Consider the following 16997-nt stretch of genomic DNA (forward strand, 5'->3'; position numbering starts at 1 on the left):
CTCTTTCTCCTTTATTCCTAACTTTATCAGTAGAAGACCATCATTTGCTAATTGACAGAGAAAGGAAAATGTTTTCAGTGACTGCCAAGTGCCTTGTCAACAGGCTGATGGCCGGCTGCACTTTCCGCAGTCCCCTCTGGAGGGTGGAGAGCAGTGATGATGAATCTCTGGCCTCTCTTTCCCACCTCCCATTTATACACATTTCTAAAGCCCACTAAACCCCTAAGATATTTAGCCCAAAGCAGATCCAAAGGCACACATCTTACTGACCAGATGAAGCCACGCCTCAGAGGTACATTTACCTCTGGCTGCCACCACCTCCAACCACCATTCCCTATGTCTTTTCCTTCAGCATAGCTGACACTCAAGCAGATGACTGACAAAGGAGCCTGATAGAAAGGGCTGCTGAAGGAAGGTTTGGAGGCCTTTGGCTCAGATCACATGTACATTATATCCACATAATTGGTCAAGTACATTTGTTGGTCACTGACAATGTGTCAGGCATACGGCAGCACAAAGACACTCTCTCCCCTCTTTAGGCCTCACACTTTTAAAAGACAAGAGAAACAGTCCAGATCATTCTTTTCAGTACTATTTGTATCCAGCTGAAGATGAGATCTTTTAATGCAGCCCTTCATCCTGATCTCCAGGAAGGAGACAATTGGATGGCTCTGGCAGTTCTGCTCTCTCTGGTTCTCACAGCAAGGGCCTGCAGAAACTCTAGAACACAATTATGAGGAAAGCAGCTCTCAGCATTCCAAAGCAGAAGGAACAACTCTCTTGAATATGCCGAAAATTGCTGTCTTTAAGGTATTAAGGACCCAGTTTATATATACTGGGGTGGGGCTGGGCGTGGTGGCTCACGCCTCTAATCCCAGAAGTTTGAGAGGCTGAGATGGGAGGCTCATTTGAGCCCAGGAGTTTGAGACCAGCCTGGGCAACATAACGAGACTCCATCTCTACAAAAACAAAACAAAAACACACAACAGCCGGGCATGGTGGTGCAAAACTGTGGTCCCAGCTACCTATGAGGACTGCTTGAGCCCCGGAGGCTGAGGCTGCAGTGAGGTGTGATTGGACCACTGCACTTCAGCCCGGGTAACACAGTGAGACCTTGTCTCTATTAAAAAAAAAAAAAAAAGAAGAAGTTGGCTCACGCCTGTAATTGCAGCACTTTGGGAGGCCAAGGGAGGTAGATCACGAAGTCAGGAGATCGAGACCATCCTGGCTAACACAGTGAAATCCTGTCTCTACTAAAAATACAAAAAATTAGCCAGACGTGGTGGTACGTGCCTGTAGTCTCTGCTACTCAGGAGCTGAGGCAGGAGAATCGCTTGAACCCAGGAGGCAGAGGTTGCAGTGGGCCGAGATTGTGCCACTGCACTCCAGCCTGGGTGACAGAGCAAGACCCCATCTCAAAAAAGAAAAGAAAAGAAAACATATGTATGTTAAGTATTAATAAGTACCCAGTTTATATTTATTGGGGGAGGGGGCCAGTATGGTGGCTCACACCTGTAATTCCCCTACCGAAACAGAGCTTTGGGGAATACCCTCACAAAACTCATTAAAAGAAATATAATGGGATCTGTAATATTAATACTAATAGTCTTTATTTTTATTTATTTTTTGAGACAGTTTTGCTCTGTTGCCTAGGCTGACGTGCAGTGGCGTGATTTCTCCTGCCTCAGTCTCCTGAGCAGCTGGGATTACAGGCACCCACCACCATGCCTGGCTAATTTTTGTATTTTTAGTAGAGACGGGATTTCACCATGTTGCCCAGGCTGGTCTTAAACTCTTGGCTGCATGTGATCCACCCACCTCGACCTCTCAAAGTGCTGGGATTACAGGTGTGAGCCACTGCGCCTGGTAATACTGTCTTTAAGTAGAGACCAAAAGGTATCTATCATTCCCTGTGAGTCTATCCTGAAATATACAGGACAATGTTCTTCAGCTAGTGTTTCCTCCCACACTGGCCGCAGGAGAAGGAACTAGGTATGTCTAGACAAACCCAGGTCTCTTGCTTGCCTGTCTTTCAAAGAAAATGGCTCATTTGCTAGATGGACTATTTTTGCTACTTCTTGGATTCTAGATCTGACTCGAAGGAGGTCTGTTGGAGGCAGAGTGAAATGTGTTTGTGTTTATTCCTTTTTTTCTACTTGGTTTCAGAAGATGAGGCACCCAGAGGACCACAATCCTCGTCGGATTTTATGAGAAGACCTTCTGTCCTGCCTGCCCTCTGAGACCTTTATCTGAAAAAGGAACCTGCAATCCTGGAAGAGAGGTGGAGGCAGACTTGATTTAACTGAGGAAGTTCTTTCTTCTCAGCAATTACCATGCCGATTCTGTGGAAAAGCAACATTTGGAAGACGAGAGAAATCTACCGTAGGAAGTATTAGAAATACCTGCAATTAGGCTTCAAACAAGCAAATGAGGCAGGTCTATTCCCCAGGCCTAACAAGTCTTTGAGGTATTGTCCACAGGAACAAAGTATTTTTTAAGACAGAGTCTCACTCTGTCACCCAGGCTGGAGTGCAGTGGCGCGATCTCCGCTCACTGCAACTTCCACCTTCCAGGGTTCACACCATTCTCCTGCCTCAGCCTCCTGAGTAGCTGGGACTACAGGTACCCGCCACTACGCCTCGCTAATTTTTTGTATTTTTAGTAGAGACAGGGTTTCACCCTGTTAGCCAGGATGGTCTCGATCTCCTGACCTTGTGATCTGCCCGCCTCGACCTCCCAAAGTGCTGGAATCACAGGCGTGAGCCACAGCGCCCGGCCCTTTTTTTTATTTTTATTTTTTTGAGATGAAGTCTCACTTTGTTGCCCAGGCTGGAGTGCAGTGGCATCATCTTGGCCCATTGCAACCTCTGCCTCCTGGGTTCAAGTGATTCTCCTGCCTCAACCGCCCGAGTAGCTGGGATTACAGGCACGTGACACCACTCCTGTCTAATTTTTGAACTTTTAGTAGAAATGGGGTTTCCCCAAGTTGTCCAGGCTGGTCTCAAACTCCTGACCTCAGGTGATCTGCCCGCCTCAGCCTCCCAAAATGCTGGGATTCCAGGCATGAGTCACGATGCCCAGCCAAAACCAGGTTCTGAATGTACATCCCTGCACTCCTTTTTTGTGGCACAGAGCAAGTGGTAACCAGGTAACTTCCCTGGCCCTCAGCATGCATGAAGGAAATGAGAATGTAGGTGCCTGAGGCCCTATAGACACCATTGCCTTAGGGATTAATGGGAGCGGGAGGGGCGCTCATGGGGGATGCACTGAGGGCCAGGCCTGTGCCAGCCGCTTTACCTTATTCAGAGTTTAATTTTCACTCTGACCCCTGAGCTGCTGGCTCTTCCCTTTTCAGGGGAGGAAAAGTAAATGACAGCCTATGTCCTCTCCATGATACCACTCTGCCTCCATGGATCTCTCCAGTTTTAAGTCTTGGGAAATCTAGCAATCACACAACTTCAGTTAGCATTCCAAGAACTAGGGGAAGGCCCGAGTAATCTATTCAAAGACATGCTTCAGAAGGAACACACCAGCCCCACAGAGAGTTAAAGTTGATTATCAAGAAGCAGGATACTTAGGTGTTTCCGCTATTTACATAATCATTGTAAATACAAGTTACAGACTAATTACATTGATAATTATGACAATGAGCCTGGCATGGAGGAAGAGTTTAATAACTAATATTTGACGAATGAAAGAGCTCATCTTTGAGTTCTTAATCTCGAAACATTACCAAAAAGAACAAATGAGAAGTCTAACATCTTACTAATTTGAAAACAATAATTTAAGAAAATTCTTATGATTGGCTATTAAACTTTTAGCAGAACAGTAGTAATTATCATAAAACATACTCTAAAATGAATTCTGAAATCTTGCCTTAATGTGTTTACATAAACAGATGTATACATTCATGAAAATAAACCCATCTACATTCAATTGAAAAACAGATGCTTCAACTGGAGAAAAAGGGATTTTATCTATCCATACCCAAAGCTATCTTAAATTAGGACTTTTAACCTGTTGCCCTCGTGCGCATGTGCAGTAGCTAGATTAACAGGACAGAAAGCAAACAGCCCAAGAACCGACCCTCCTGCATCAAATGAGTAAACCAAAAAGGAAAGGGGATTTACGCAAACACCACAATGCCTCCCTGGGAGCCGTTCCAGTCCATCAGAACGAAATCCACTCTTTCAGCGGCATGGAAATGTATGGATACTGAATAGACCTTGCATTTACAATAAATAAACATTACATACATTTTCCAAAATGGGCTTATAAAATACAACCGGTATGGGACTCAGTTTAACTAAGCACTTTAGATATATCCTAACACCAAATCAGCTAACATTTCCCACCGAGTTTCTACAGCATAGTACTAGAATGTCCTTTCATCTCTCTGATGTCCTCTCCACAAACAAGAAAGCTGGTCAATACAAGAAAACAAACAACAATAGAATCCAGTTTTCTACCTGATCCTGACCATCCTGGGGCCAATCTTCAACTTGCCCACAACAGCCCCAGTGAAAGCTCACATCGTCAGCCCTCACTTTTCCTTTTCTTTTGTTCCCCTTGAGAGCAGTTCCTGAAACTTACCCAAGCTGTGAGCTTCTGAGTAAGAGGCAGGTCCAGAACCTTAAAAAAAACCCATGGTATTACCACAGTAAATCACCATCTTACTGTTCGGTCTTCTCTTCTTTTACATCAAGATTTGTTTTCTGCCAGCAACCTGAGAGCGGGCTCTTTCCTAAGCCGAGATCCCAGATCACGGTCATGTGTAGAGGCCAGCCTTGCTTGTCAAGTCTTAGAGAGCTGTCTGCAGTGCGTGCCTCTTCCCCATAGCCAAGTAGGCCCGAGAAATGCTAATACTCAGCAGGACGCATCAAGAACTTTCAGCCTCAGCAATGGCTAAGAAGAAAGTATCACAAATTGACTGAAATTATCTATAGCACAAAAGAAAAGAGAAGGAATTAATCAAAGTCTCTCTCTTAATGCAATGCTTGATTGAACTACCCCAATCCCTTTTTAAATAGGATACTGGTGGCAAGTGACCCCAACGACACGCCCTAGAGAGGTACATAAGGAACACTTGTTCCATTTTTTTCTTTTATGACCTCATTAAGGAGGATTTTGAAGATTGTTCCTGAAAATAAGAACAAAGTGTCCTAAGACATCTCTAACTTTTTATGTCTTTAGCCTTTTGCTGCTGCAATGGCCTTTGCGTCTGTAACTCGGTGCGTTCTGCTCGCGCTCACCTCCCCACCCAAACAAGAACTGAGTGAGAAGTCTGCACGAAAACAATCACAGCTGTACCCTCTAAACGCAGAGATGAGCTGGTTTCTTATACCAGAAAGTTTTGCCAAGACCAACTTGGGATCCATTCTTTTTTTTTTTCATCTTCTCCAAGTCGGAGCTGCCATTAATTAGCTCTGGGGGCTGTTTCCAGGCTCTTATCAAGGGAGGGTGCCGGCTGCCAACCCTGCCTGGTGTGAAAATACTCCACCGCCAGGAACATTTTCCTCAAAGTGTTTGTTGATTCCACGCTTCGGTTTAATATGGAGGATTATATTTTACAATCAGAAACAAACAAACAGATTTATAACCGAAGGCTTGAAAGGCAAACAGGGGAAAATCAAGCAAAAGACTGAGCCTAAATGCAGTATTTTTATTGACTTCTTAGAAACCAAATAACCTGGCATATTAGTGTGTGCATTCTGCAACAGACATTCAGCCCCATTGTACTACTTAGAAGAGAATAAAAAGAAACCCTACTGTTTGAAACCCAGCGGAACATCCCCACAACAGGGCACAACTGTTCCCTCATGCATGAATGGGAAGGAGATGAAAGAAAAGATGGACTTCTGAGGTACAGCAAAAAACAAAGACAACAAAAGTGCTGACCATGAGGGAATGACACAACTCATTGCAGCGCAAAGGATAAGAGAAAGGAGCTCAGACAATGGTGAGGACAGCCAAGTGACACGGAGGAGAATTGAAAAATCTACACAAGTGTCTTTTCTCTCCGCCCTTGATGAAAAACAATTAAATGTTGGTACATCTGTCACAGAAAAGATCACTGAAACCTGTAACCATCATGATGAATGGTAACTTAACCTACCCAAACTGGAACTCTCCAGTTAAACCTTGTCACCTCTGTTTCTTACCTACCCTTACTAAAATGAAAAGTTTTCATTTCTGTGACAATTTACCACATCTGAATATGCTGTAACAAATTCTTACACAGAGACTAAGAGGCACTGAAGATGCCCGTGTACCCACGGATGGGAACATGGATACGAAGGTTTAAAACACTCCACGGAAAACGTGGGCTTCAAGAAATTTCCAGAGAGAAACTACAGATTTTCCTCTTGACTCACATTATGATTACAGCCCTATTTAATCTAAATTTCAGATTGGTTTTCATCCAGCAGCAGCTCCAACATTTTGGCTTTAAGAGTCGTTGCTCTCAAACCCTACTGCCAAGAAGATATTGTTTGTAAACATTTAATAAGAATGAAGAAAGCTCATGATTTAATGCTACTTTTAGGTAAAGGCAGTCATTGGTATGGGATGGCAATAATTACCTTTTGATGTTTCTGTTTTTCTTAAACAGAGCACACCTGTCCACACTTCACTAACGTTGAGCCCTGCTAATGAAGTGTTCAGTGAGAAAATCCCATCTACCAAATATATGAAAAACCCACCATATGAAATCCCCACTAGATGTTTATTGCTCCGGAAGTCCACCAGCCTGGGAAAGTCACACGGTGTTTTAAAGCCAGCTCCTGGGCCTTATTCCTGGCTTGATAACGTGCAGCCCTGCACAACAGCCAAAAAGCAGTTATTGACCCTGTCAGAACCCCTGATTAATGGATAAACGCTGTAATTGATTAGCAGAGAAGTGTGAATTAAAACAGGGCATGGCATCAATAACCAGCCTCTGACAACAGCAGTTGACGTAAAATGTAAAACAAGAGCCTGCGGCTATATCTCATCAAAGGCACACTTTTCATAAAACAGGGGAGAAAGGGGGAAGTAAACAGGCCTAGTGTCCTGTCCTCTTGGTAATGATGCTGTGTGAAGCCACCAGCAAACGGCATGGGAACTCAGCTGTCAGTCCAGCTTCATATATCAAGCAGTGCAAAGCAGTTAAATATTTCTATTGTTCTGGGACTTAAAACAAAAGCATAGAAGAAGTCCTATTCTCTCTTCATTTTTTCACTGGGAACACTCCACGTATAACCTCAAAGAAAAGTGAATTCTGCCTGATTCAGTACTCCTGGAGAGGTAGGAGGCACAGCTCACTGGAATATTGCTTCTAACTGCTACTAGAAGTGAAAAATGCATTCATTCATTCACTCATTCATTCATTCATCCAGCATCTGGTATGAACCAGTGACTCTTCTGGGTTGGAGAGTACAAAGATGAATAAGGTTGGCGGCAGGCTGAGTTGATGCAGACCCACTCCTGCTGAAATTACACACAGCTATTGGAAAATCTAAAGCAACTTTAAAAAAAAAAAAAAGGTTTAATGCGTAGCTCAGCTTGATAGAAAGAGGAAAGAGAGATTCCCAAGTGCCAGAAACAAAGCAGAATCTCCAGGCTGAGAGGAAACCTCCAGCTGATATATCCACCGAGGACTGTCAGCCCTTGAAACAATAAGTAGGGGTCAGAGTGTCAACACCCCTGGGGACAGAAGACACCAGTCAGGCCTGTGCAAGATGAGGAGGAAACTGGACCAAACCGGACCCCTTAAGAAGCTACCCAGTCCATGAAAAGGGAACTGGAAGAACCATGCTCACCAAAGAAACAGCAAGGAGGCCTGAGGTCTGGCTTGAGCTCTGAAAAGTAACCAAAAGCTTTTGTGTGAATCATCAGAATCAGGAGCCTGTGCTAAGAGCAAATGCAGGGATTAAGTTGACAACACCCAGTTGGGTTGGAAATCACAAACAGAGAAATTAAAAAGTAAAACTTGTTCAAGACCTTAAAATAACTAAGCCTTGGTTTGCAGAAAAAAAAGGCAAAGCAGTGCTCCAGAAATGTATCCACAATCCAGGGCACATGGACTCCCAGAGGCAAAAACAACCCCTGCTGAAGATGAGCTCACAAGAAAAAATTCCAACCAGGCCAGGAACGAACCTACCATGCCAAGGGTCTGCAAGTATAACATGGGTACCTGGGAACCGGAAATAAGTGAAAACCTAAAAAAGAATCTGATGTATATTTTTAGAGCTATTAAAGTGATACAAGAAGGAACAGTAACCATTGAAAGAAAAGGACATGATTGAAAATAAAAACTAATTTGAAAGAGAACCAAACAGCAGATTTAGAAGGACAAAAATAGAGTCACTGAAATAATAAGTAAATTAGTAGATTATACATGGCCAATAGAAGAATTAGGGGCCGGGAGTCATGGCTCACACCTGTAATCCCAGCACTTTGGGAAGCCGAGGCAGGCGGATCACTTGCGGTCAGGAGTTCAAGATCAGCCTAGCCAACGTGGTGAAACCCTGCCTCTACTAAAAATACAGAAAATTAGCAAGGCGTGGTAGTGGGCTCCTGTAATCCCAGCTACTCAGGAGGCTGAGGCAGGAGAATCACTTGAACCCAGGAGGCGGAGGTTGCAGTGGGCAGATATCGCATCATTGCACTCCAGCCTGGGCGACAAGAGTGAAACTCCATCTCAAAAAAAAAAGAATTAGGGAACTACAGAATGGATGCAGGGAAACGTACAGAACATGGTACAGAGAGGTAGGAGATGGAGGACGTTAAGAAACCAGGGAACATGAGACCTTACAACAAATGCTAAAGAGAGAATAGAAAGAATGAGGACTTACGACTGAGATGTTTTCAGAATGGAAAGAAGCATTTAAGTTATCAGACTGAACAGCATAGTCAGGAGCCAAATAAACAATCACAAATCAACACCTAACACATAACAGCGAAGCTATATAATACATAGAGAGAAAAGACAGATTACTCGTGAAAAAAGAACAATTTTTCTGCACAGTAGAATGTTACTAAGCAGCAAATCAACCCAAAATTAATGGAATAGTATTTTTTTTTTTTTTTTTTTTTTTTTTGAGACGGAGTCTCGCTCTGTCACCCAGACTGGAGTGCAGTGGCCAGATCTCAGCTCACTGCAAGCTCCGCCTCCCGGGTTCACGCCATTCTCCTGCCTCAGCCTCCCGAGTAGCTGGGACTACAGGCGCCGCCACCTCGCCCGGCTAGTTTTTTGTCTTTTTAGTAGAGACGGGGTTTCACCGTGTTAGCCAGGATGGTCTCGATCTCCTGACCTCGTGATCCGCCCGTCTCGGCCTCCCAAAGTGCTGGGATTACAGGCTTGAGCCACCACGCCCGGCCTGGAATAGTATTTTCAAAGTATTGAGAGAATATAGCTTTTAGCCTTGAACGCAACTAAGCAATCATTCAAGAGGAAGGGCAAAATAAACACGTTCTCCAGAAACAGGCTGAAGACAGTTACTACTGTTAGACCTTTACTGAGAGAAGTGACCAATGCTGTATTTCAGGATAAAAGACTCAATCCAAAAGAAAACAGTGGGATCCAAAGGAGCGATGGTGAGCAGAGAGGCTGTAAACATGTAAGTAAATCTAAATAAGCCAGCAATATCAATTATAATGTTGTCTCCTTTAAAACAAAGTATTAAAAAAAAAAACCAAAAAGGTAAGTACTAGACTCTGATAACATGCTACACAGGTAGCACGAAAGACTGGGAGTGAATATCAGAGCCAAAATATTCTGAGACATTTTGATCAGAAGGAGAGCAGAGATATATCCATTAGCTTTAGACTCAAATAAAATATGCATATTAAATTATAAATGTAATCACAAACAAAATAGAATGTATACTTTCCAAATCAATAGGAAGAAATAAGCAAAGTAGAATAAATAAGAAAACTATAATAAAATAATAAAACTAAAAAAATAAAATAAAGAGAACTAAGTACAATGAAAAGCAAAAAAAGGGGAAATAGTAAACAGCACAGTACATAAAATTAGTAAAATATGTTAGTAAAACCAAATTTGATTACATTAGCAATCATAACAGATTAAATATCCCTGCTAAAAGACCAAGATTAATTTTAAAGAAAAAAAAGTTTCAATTAAATACTGTTTATAAAAGATACACCTAAAACAGAAGGACACAGAATGGTTGAAAGTAAAAAATAAAAAGGTGATTAAAATAAAAAGATATTGTCAAGCCGGGTGCAGTGGCTCATGCCTGTAATCCCAGCACTTTGTGGGGCTGAGGTGGGTGGATTGCCTGAGGTCAGGAGTTCAACACCAGCCTGGCCAACGTAGTGAAACCCCATCTCTACTAAAAATACAAAGAATTAGCTGGGTGTGGTGGCGGGCACCTGTAATCCCAGCTATTAGGGAGGGTAAGGCAGGAGAATCGCTTGAACCTGGGAGGCAGAGGTTGCAGTGAGCCGAGATAGCACCACTGCACTCCATCCTGGGCAGTAAGAGCAAAACTCCGTCTCCAAAAAATATATATCTATACATATATATATATATATATATATATAGTCAGGTGATGCCTGTTTTGTTTCTTGATGTGACTGGCATAGAACAGGTTCTTCGCTGGACATGGTGGCTCACACCTAATCACAGCACTTTGGGAGGCCAAGGCAGTAGAATCACTTGAGGTCAGTAGTTTGAGACCAGCCTGAGTAACATAGCAAGACTCCATCTCATAACAAATAAATAAATAAATACATCAGCCAGGCTCAGTGGCGCCTGACTACTCAGTAGCTCAGTAGTCTCAGCTACTCAGAAGGCTGAGGCAGGGAGGTCACTTGAGCCCAAGAGTTGAAGGCTGCAGTGAGCCGTGATCTCACCAGTGTACTCCACCCTGGATAACACAGGGAGACCCTATCTTTAAAAAAAAAAAAAAAAAAAAAAAGAATAGGCCAGGCACGGTGGCTCATGCCTGTAATCCCAGCACTTTGGATGCCCAAACAGGCAGATTACCTGAGGTCGGGAGTTCAAGACCAGCCTGGGCAACATGGAGAAACCCCATCTCTACTAAAAATACAAAATAAGCCAGGCGTGGTGGTACATGCCTGTAATCCCAGCTACTGGGGAGGCTGAGGCAGGAGAATCGCTTGAACCTGGGAGGCGGAGGTTTCAGTGAGCTGAGATCACGCCATTGCACTCCAGCCTGGACAACAAGAGCGAAACTCTCACTCGGAAAAAAAAAAAGGTTCTCAACAGGTATTGCTGAGTGAGTGACTGAATTAATTAATATCAAACAAGATAGAGAGTAGGGCAAAAACATTCTTAGGATAAAGAAGATCATTATCTAATGATAAAAAAAGAACATTTTATCAGAAAGAAATAATATTTCTCAAATTGCAGACATCTGAAATAAACAAAAAAATTATTAGAATTACATAAGTAATTGATAAATTCACAACCAGAAGCAGAAATGGATAGATCTAATGGACAAAAATTTAGTAAGATTTGGTCGGGCGCGGTGGCTCAAGCCTGTAATCCCAGCGCTTTGGGAGGCCGAGACAGGCGGATCACAAGGTCAGGAGATCGAGACCATCCTGGCTAACACGGTGAAACCCTGTCTCTACTAAAAAATACAAAAAACTAGCCGGGTGAGGTGGTGGGCGCCTACAGTCCCAGCTACTCGCGAGGCTGAGGCAGGAGAATGGCCTGAACCCGGGAGGTGGAGCTTGCAGTGAGCTGAGATCCGGCCACTGCACTCCAGCCTGGGCGACAGAGCAAGACTCCGTCTCAAAAAAAAAAATAAATAAAAAATAAAAAAAATTTAAAAAAAAATTTAATAAGACTTGAACAGCATGTGAAGAAGCACTGCCTCATAGACACGAGTCCAGAAAATACCAGCCCAAATATGCTGAATTGGTTTGCTGGTTACTTCAAGCTGAAGGCATTTGGGAAATAGCAAATGCACAGAGGGGCTTTTCCTGAATCTCCCTTATCCAATGAAATGCAGATTCTCCAGAAGGGAAGTCAATTGTTATAAAAACCCTCTCGGGTGTTTTGTTGTTGTTGTTGTTGTTGTCTCCCAGGCTGGAGTGCAGTGGCGCGATTTCGGCTCACTGCAAGCTCCGCCTCCCGGGTTCACGCCATTCTTCTGCCCCAGTCTCCCTAGTAGCTGGGAATACAGGCACCTGCCACCATGCCCAGCAAATTTTTTGTATTTTTTTTTTTTTAGAACAACTCAGCAAAATAAAATTCCTGTTTATTGTTGGACAACATTGTTTCACACATACATCAAACAGGCCAAAAAAAAAAAAAATAAACAGCAACTTCATAGACAAAAAAGCAAAAAAAAGAAACCTTTTATCTTTGGCCTTTTTAACCATCTCATACAAACCAACTACTTATAGTACAGCTAAGTACATACACAAAAAAGTTACTGGAATGCTCGGAATAAGATTGTTTTTCTGTTGTCGTTTTTGCTTTTTTTACAAGGTTTTTTTTCTCCTTTGAGATTATAATGAACATGGTCACACCACAAGTAAAGTCAGAAGTAGGACAGAGAACGCTCCGAAGGCTGGTTTGGTCATCCGAGATCATTAAAAATGGCTGACCCTAACAATATGTACAAAAATATAAAATGTAAATAAAAAATACAAACAAATTTCCTTTTTAAAGTACTTTTAAGAAAAAAAGCAGGGCCTTGGAAGTTTTGGTTCTTTTTTCCTCCCCTGTTGCAAATTCTCATGGTTTGGGTTGGGTGGTGAAGAGCGCGTGTCATCTGCGGGTGGCACTGCCCACGGTGGGCGGGCGGGCAGGCCTCTCTACTCGAAGGTGACCACGTTTAGATTCTGAGACGGGAAGTGGAGGGTGAATAGGTCACGGCGGCCTTTTTTTTTTAGTTTAACTTTTCCTTTTTTGCTGTCTAGTCATCCTCGTCGGTCTTCTGCTTCTTGGTATCAACATCGTCATCCTCATCATCTTCAGCTGCCCGCTTGCCCGTAGCTGACTCAGCTTCCTCATCTTCATCTCCATCCTCTTCCTCACCATCACCTTCTTCCTCCTCTTCCTCTTCCTCCCCACCTTCTTCCTCTTCTTCGTCTACCTCATTGTCAGCCTCTTGCTCCCCGTTTTCCTCATTAGCATTCCCGTTAGCAGGGGCGTCTCTTCCATTTTCTGCCTCTTCCACAACTTCCTTCTTCTCCTTTAAGTCCTTGGTGGTGATTTCGGAGCTGGTGTCTACGGCTGCGTCTGACATGGTGGGGCACGCCGGTGATCCGATGCAGGGGATTTAAAAAGAAAGCGAGAGTTCAGGGACTCTGGCGATAAAGCTGCCGGAGTCCGCGGCGGCGGAGGAGGCGCGCGGCGGAGGCGGCTGCGGCGAGCAAGGAGGCGGACGAGGAACAATGCAAAGATGGCTTTTCAGAGCAGCCAGTGGGAATTTTCTGTATTTTTAGTAGAGACGGGGTTTCACTGTGTTAGCTAGGATGGTCTCGGTCTCCTGACCTTGTGATCCGCCCGCCTCGGCCTCCCAAAGTGCTGGGATTACAGGTGTGAGCCACCGCGCCCAGCCTGTTTTTTTCTTTTTTGTTTTTTTTTTTTTTTTTTTTTAAATCTATCAGGGGAGCTTATCAGGCAACAGGAGTGAAACCTAGAAGAGGCTGGAACTTGGTACCTGGTCCGGACAGGCTACTGCCTATTTTTGCAAAAGCCTATGTCCGTTTTCATAATCATTTACTCCCTAAGTGGCCCCTACTTATCTCCCCATTCCCCTAGGAAGGGTTTAGAAAAGCTTCTGAGGCTGGGAGAGTTGGCTCATGCCTATAGTGTTAGTACTTTGGGAGGCCCAGGTGGGAGGATCACTTGCGCCCAGGAGTTCTAGACCAGCCTGGGCAACTTAGGGAGACCCTGTGTGTACAAAAAAAAAAAACAAGAGAAGGCTAAAATCAACTTTATGGCAATAAATTTGAAAACATATAATGTGAACAATATTCCAGATAAACATAAGTAATCAAAAGTACTGTAATTCAATAAATGAAAGCTAGGAAATCTGAAAAGATCCTATGTTATTAAATATACTGCATTAGTAGTCAAGACAGATACACACACACACATACACACCCAAGTTGTACAGACAATTTCTAACAAGTTTTAACAAAAACCTTTAAGAAACAGATTATTCAAGGCAGTGAATTCACAGTGGCTCACCCATGGAATCCCAGCATTTTGGGAGGCTGAGGCAGGAGGATCACTTGAGCCCAGGAGTCTGAGACCAGCCTGGGCAACATGCCAAAGCCCCATCACTACAAAAAATACAAAAATTAGCCAGGCATGGTGGCATGTACCTGTAGTCCCAGCTACATGGGAGGCCGAGGCAGGAGGATCCTGGGAGCCTGGGAAGCAAAGGATGCAGTGAGCTGAGGTCATGCCACTGCACTCCAGCCTGGGCAACAGAGCAAGACCTTGCCTCAAAAAAATAAAGAATAATTCTTTTTTTTTTTTTCTTATTTTTTTCAGAAGGAGTCTTGCTCTGTCACCCAGGCTGGAGTGCAACGGCACAATCTCAACTCACTGCAACCTCTGCCTCCTGGGTTCTGGAACTGCAGGTGCGCAACACCACGCCCAGCTACTTTTTGCATTTTTAGTAGAGACGGGGTTTCACCATGTTGTCCAGGCTGGTTTTGAACTCCTGACCTCAGGTGATCCACCTGCTTCAGCCTCCCAAAGTGCTGGGATTACAGGTGTGAGCCACCATGCCAACCGAAGAAACAGATAATTCATATCTTACACAAGCGGTTCAAGAAATTAAAGAGGGAAAGTTTCCCACATAATTTTTTCCCAATTCATTTCTGAAAAAAGCATAAAAACCGAAGGCAGCAAAAACAAGAAAAGTATACGCTGGTTGCGGTGGCTCACGCCTGTAATCCCAGCACTTTGGGAGGCCGAGGTGGGTGCATCACCTGAGGTCAGGAGTTTGAGACCAGCCTGACCAATAATATGGTGAAACCCTGTCTCTACTAAAAATATAAAAATTACTCAGGCATGGTGGCAGACACCTGTTATCCCAGCTATTTGGGAGGCAGAGGCAGGAGAATCGCTTGGGCCAGGAAGGCGGAGGTTGCAGTGAGCCAAGATTGTGCCATTGCATTGTAGTCTGGGCAACAGAGCAAGACTCCATTAAAAAAAAAAAAAAAAAAAGACCAGGCACGGTGGCTCATGCCTGTAACCCCAGCACTTTGGGAGGCCGAGGCTGGCGGATGATGAGGTCAGGAGATAGAGACCATCCTAGTTAACACGGTGAAACCCCATCTCTACTAAAAATACAAAAAATTAGCCGGGTTTGGTGGCAGGCACCTGTAGTCCCAGCTACTTGGGAGGCTGAGGCAGGAGAATGGCGTGAACCGGGGAGGCGGAGCTTGCAGTGAGCCAAGACTGCGCCACTGCACTCCAGCCTGGGCAACAGAGCGAGACTCTGTCTCAAAAAAACAAAAGAAAGAAAAGTATAGGGCAGTCTCAATTTTACATTTCCATAAAATTCTGAATTTCAGCAAACTGAAAAATGATGTCTGCCGAGCATGGTGGTGCACACCAGTCTTTCAGCTACTGGGGAGGTGGAGGCAGAAGAATCACTTGAGCCCAGGAGTTTCAGCCCAGCCTGAGCAACATAGTTAGACCTTGTCTCTGAAGAAAAAACAACACAAAACAAAACAAAATTACAGCAATAGAGCAAGGACAATTTAACATTACAAAACATGTTATTATTGTTCACTTCATTAACAGATGAGAAAAGAAAAGCCTTTTGAACATCTCAAGAGATGCAGAGAAAGCATTTGATAAAATTCAATACTCATTCATAATTTTAAAAAGAGTTGCCGGCCGGGCGCGGTGGCTCAAGCCTGTAATCCCAGCACTTTGGGAGGCCGAGGCGGGCGGATCACGAGGTCAGGAGATCGAGACCATCCTGGCTAACACGGTGAAACCCCGTCTCTACTAAAAAAATACAAAAAACTAGCCGGGCGAGGTGGCGGGCGCCTGTAGTCCCAGCTACTCGGGAGGCTGAGGCAGGAGAATGGCGTAAACCCGGGAGGCGGAGTTTGCAGTGAGCTGAGATCTGGCCACTGCACTCCAGCCTGGGTGACAGAGTGAGACTCCTCAAAAAAAAAAAAAAAAAAAAAAAGAGTTTATAAAGTTTGCTAAATAACATGGCAGATTATTAGTATTTGTCTCTGCTTTCTTTCTAAAACCCACAATGAAGAGGGGAGGAGTACAGATCCACAGAAACAGATATAACAGAAGAAGCAATCCCTTATGTTAAGAAACCACTGGAAAATGGAGAGTGGATCAGTAAGTGAAAACATTGGTTACTAACTTCCTGCAGCCCCGGGACCTGAGAAACATGACAGGCCAAAAGTATCAAACTTAATTCTACCACAGAACTCTGGAAAAGCTGAGGAACTAGAGGTTCCTGGTACCTCTGAACGCAGGGCAGTGGGCTGGAACAAAAGTGAGTGGTAACAATGTGCTAGCAGCCCGGGCTCACTCTCGGCACCACCTCGGCCTGGGCACCTCTGGCGCACTTGAGAAGCCCTTCAGACCACCGCTGCACTGTGGGAGCCCCTCTCTGGGCTGGCCGAGGACGGAGCCGGCTCCCTCTGCTTGCAAGGAGGTGTGGAGGGAGAGGCACCGGTGAGAACCGGGGCGGCGCACGGCATTCGGGGGCCAGCACCACCCGAATGCCAGCACGAGTTCTGGGTGGGCGCAGGCTAGGCCGGCGCTGCCCACCGGGGCAGTGAGGGGCTTGGCACCTAGCCAGCAGCTCCCGAGGGTCCGCCGGATCCCCCAGCACTGCCGACCTGCCTGAGCCCGGGTCGAATTCTCGCGGGGCCTCAGCCGCCTCCCAAGGGGGCAGGGCTCGGGACCTACAGCCTGCCACGCCCAAGTCCCCGCCCCCACCAGGGGCTCCCACAAAGCCTGAGCCTCCCGGATGGGCACCGCCCCCTGCTCCACAGGCACCAGGTCTCAC

At 44.7% G+C, this 16997-nt stretch overlaps 2 protein-coding genes across 4 annotated transcripts in view; both read right to left on the reverse strand.

Annotated features, from left to right (window-relative positions):
- CLYBL (citrate lyase beta like) overlaps positions 1 to 16997 on the reverse strand; it is a 317902-nt gene that overhangs the window by 182456 nt on the left and 118449 nt on the right. The gene's annotated exons all lie outside the window — the stretch shown is intronic.
- LOC104666440 (prothymosin alpha) lies at positions 12846 to 13426 on the reverse strand. The gene has a single exon (XM_010368515.2). The coding sequence runs from the start codon at positions 13230 to 13232 to the stop codon at positions 12900 to 12902; it is 333 nt and encodes a 110-aa protein (XP_010366817.1). The 5' UTR covers positions 13233 to 13426; the 3' UTR covers positions 12846 to 12899.

The sequence above is a fragment of the Rhinopithecus roxellana genome, chromosome 18 (genome assembly GCF_007565055.1).
Source record: "Rhinopithecus roxellana isolate Shanxi Qingling chromosome 18, ASM756505v1, whole genome shotgun sequence".
Taxonomy (NCBI): Eukaryota; Metazoa; Chordata; class Mammalia; order Primates; family Cercopithecidae; genus Rhinopithecus; species Rhinopithecus roxellana.

Excerpts from the sequence above, each read along its gene's own strand:
- LOC104666440 (XM_010368515.2), bottom strand. The coding sequence starts at position 13,232 with ATGTCAGACGCAGCCGTAGACACCAGCTCCGAAATCACCACCAAGGAC.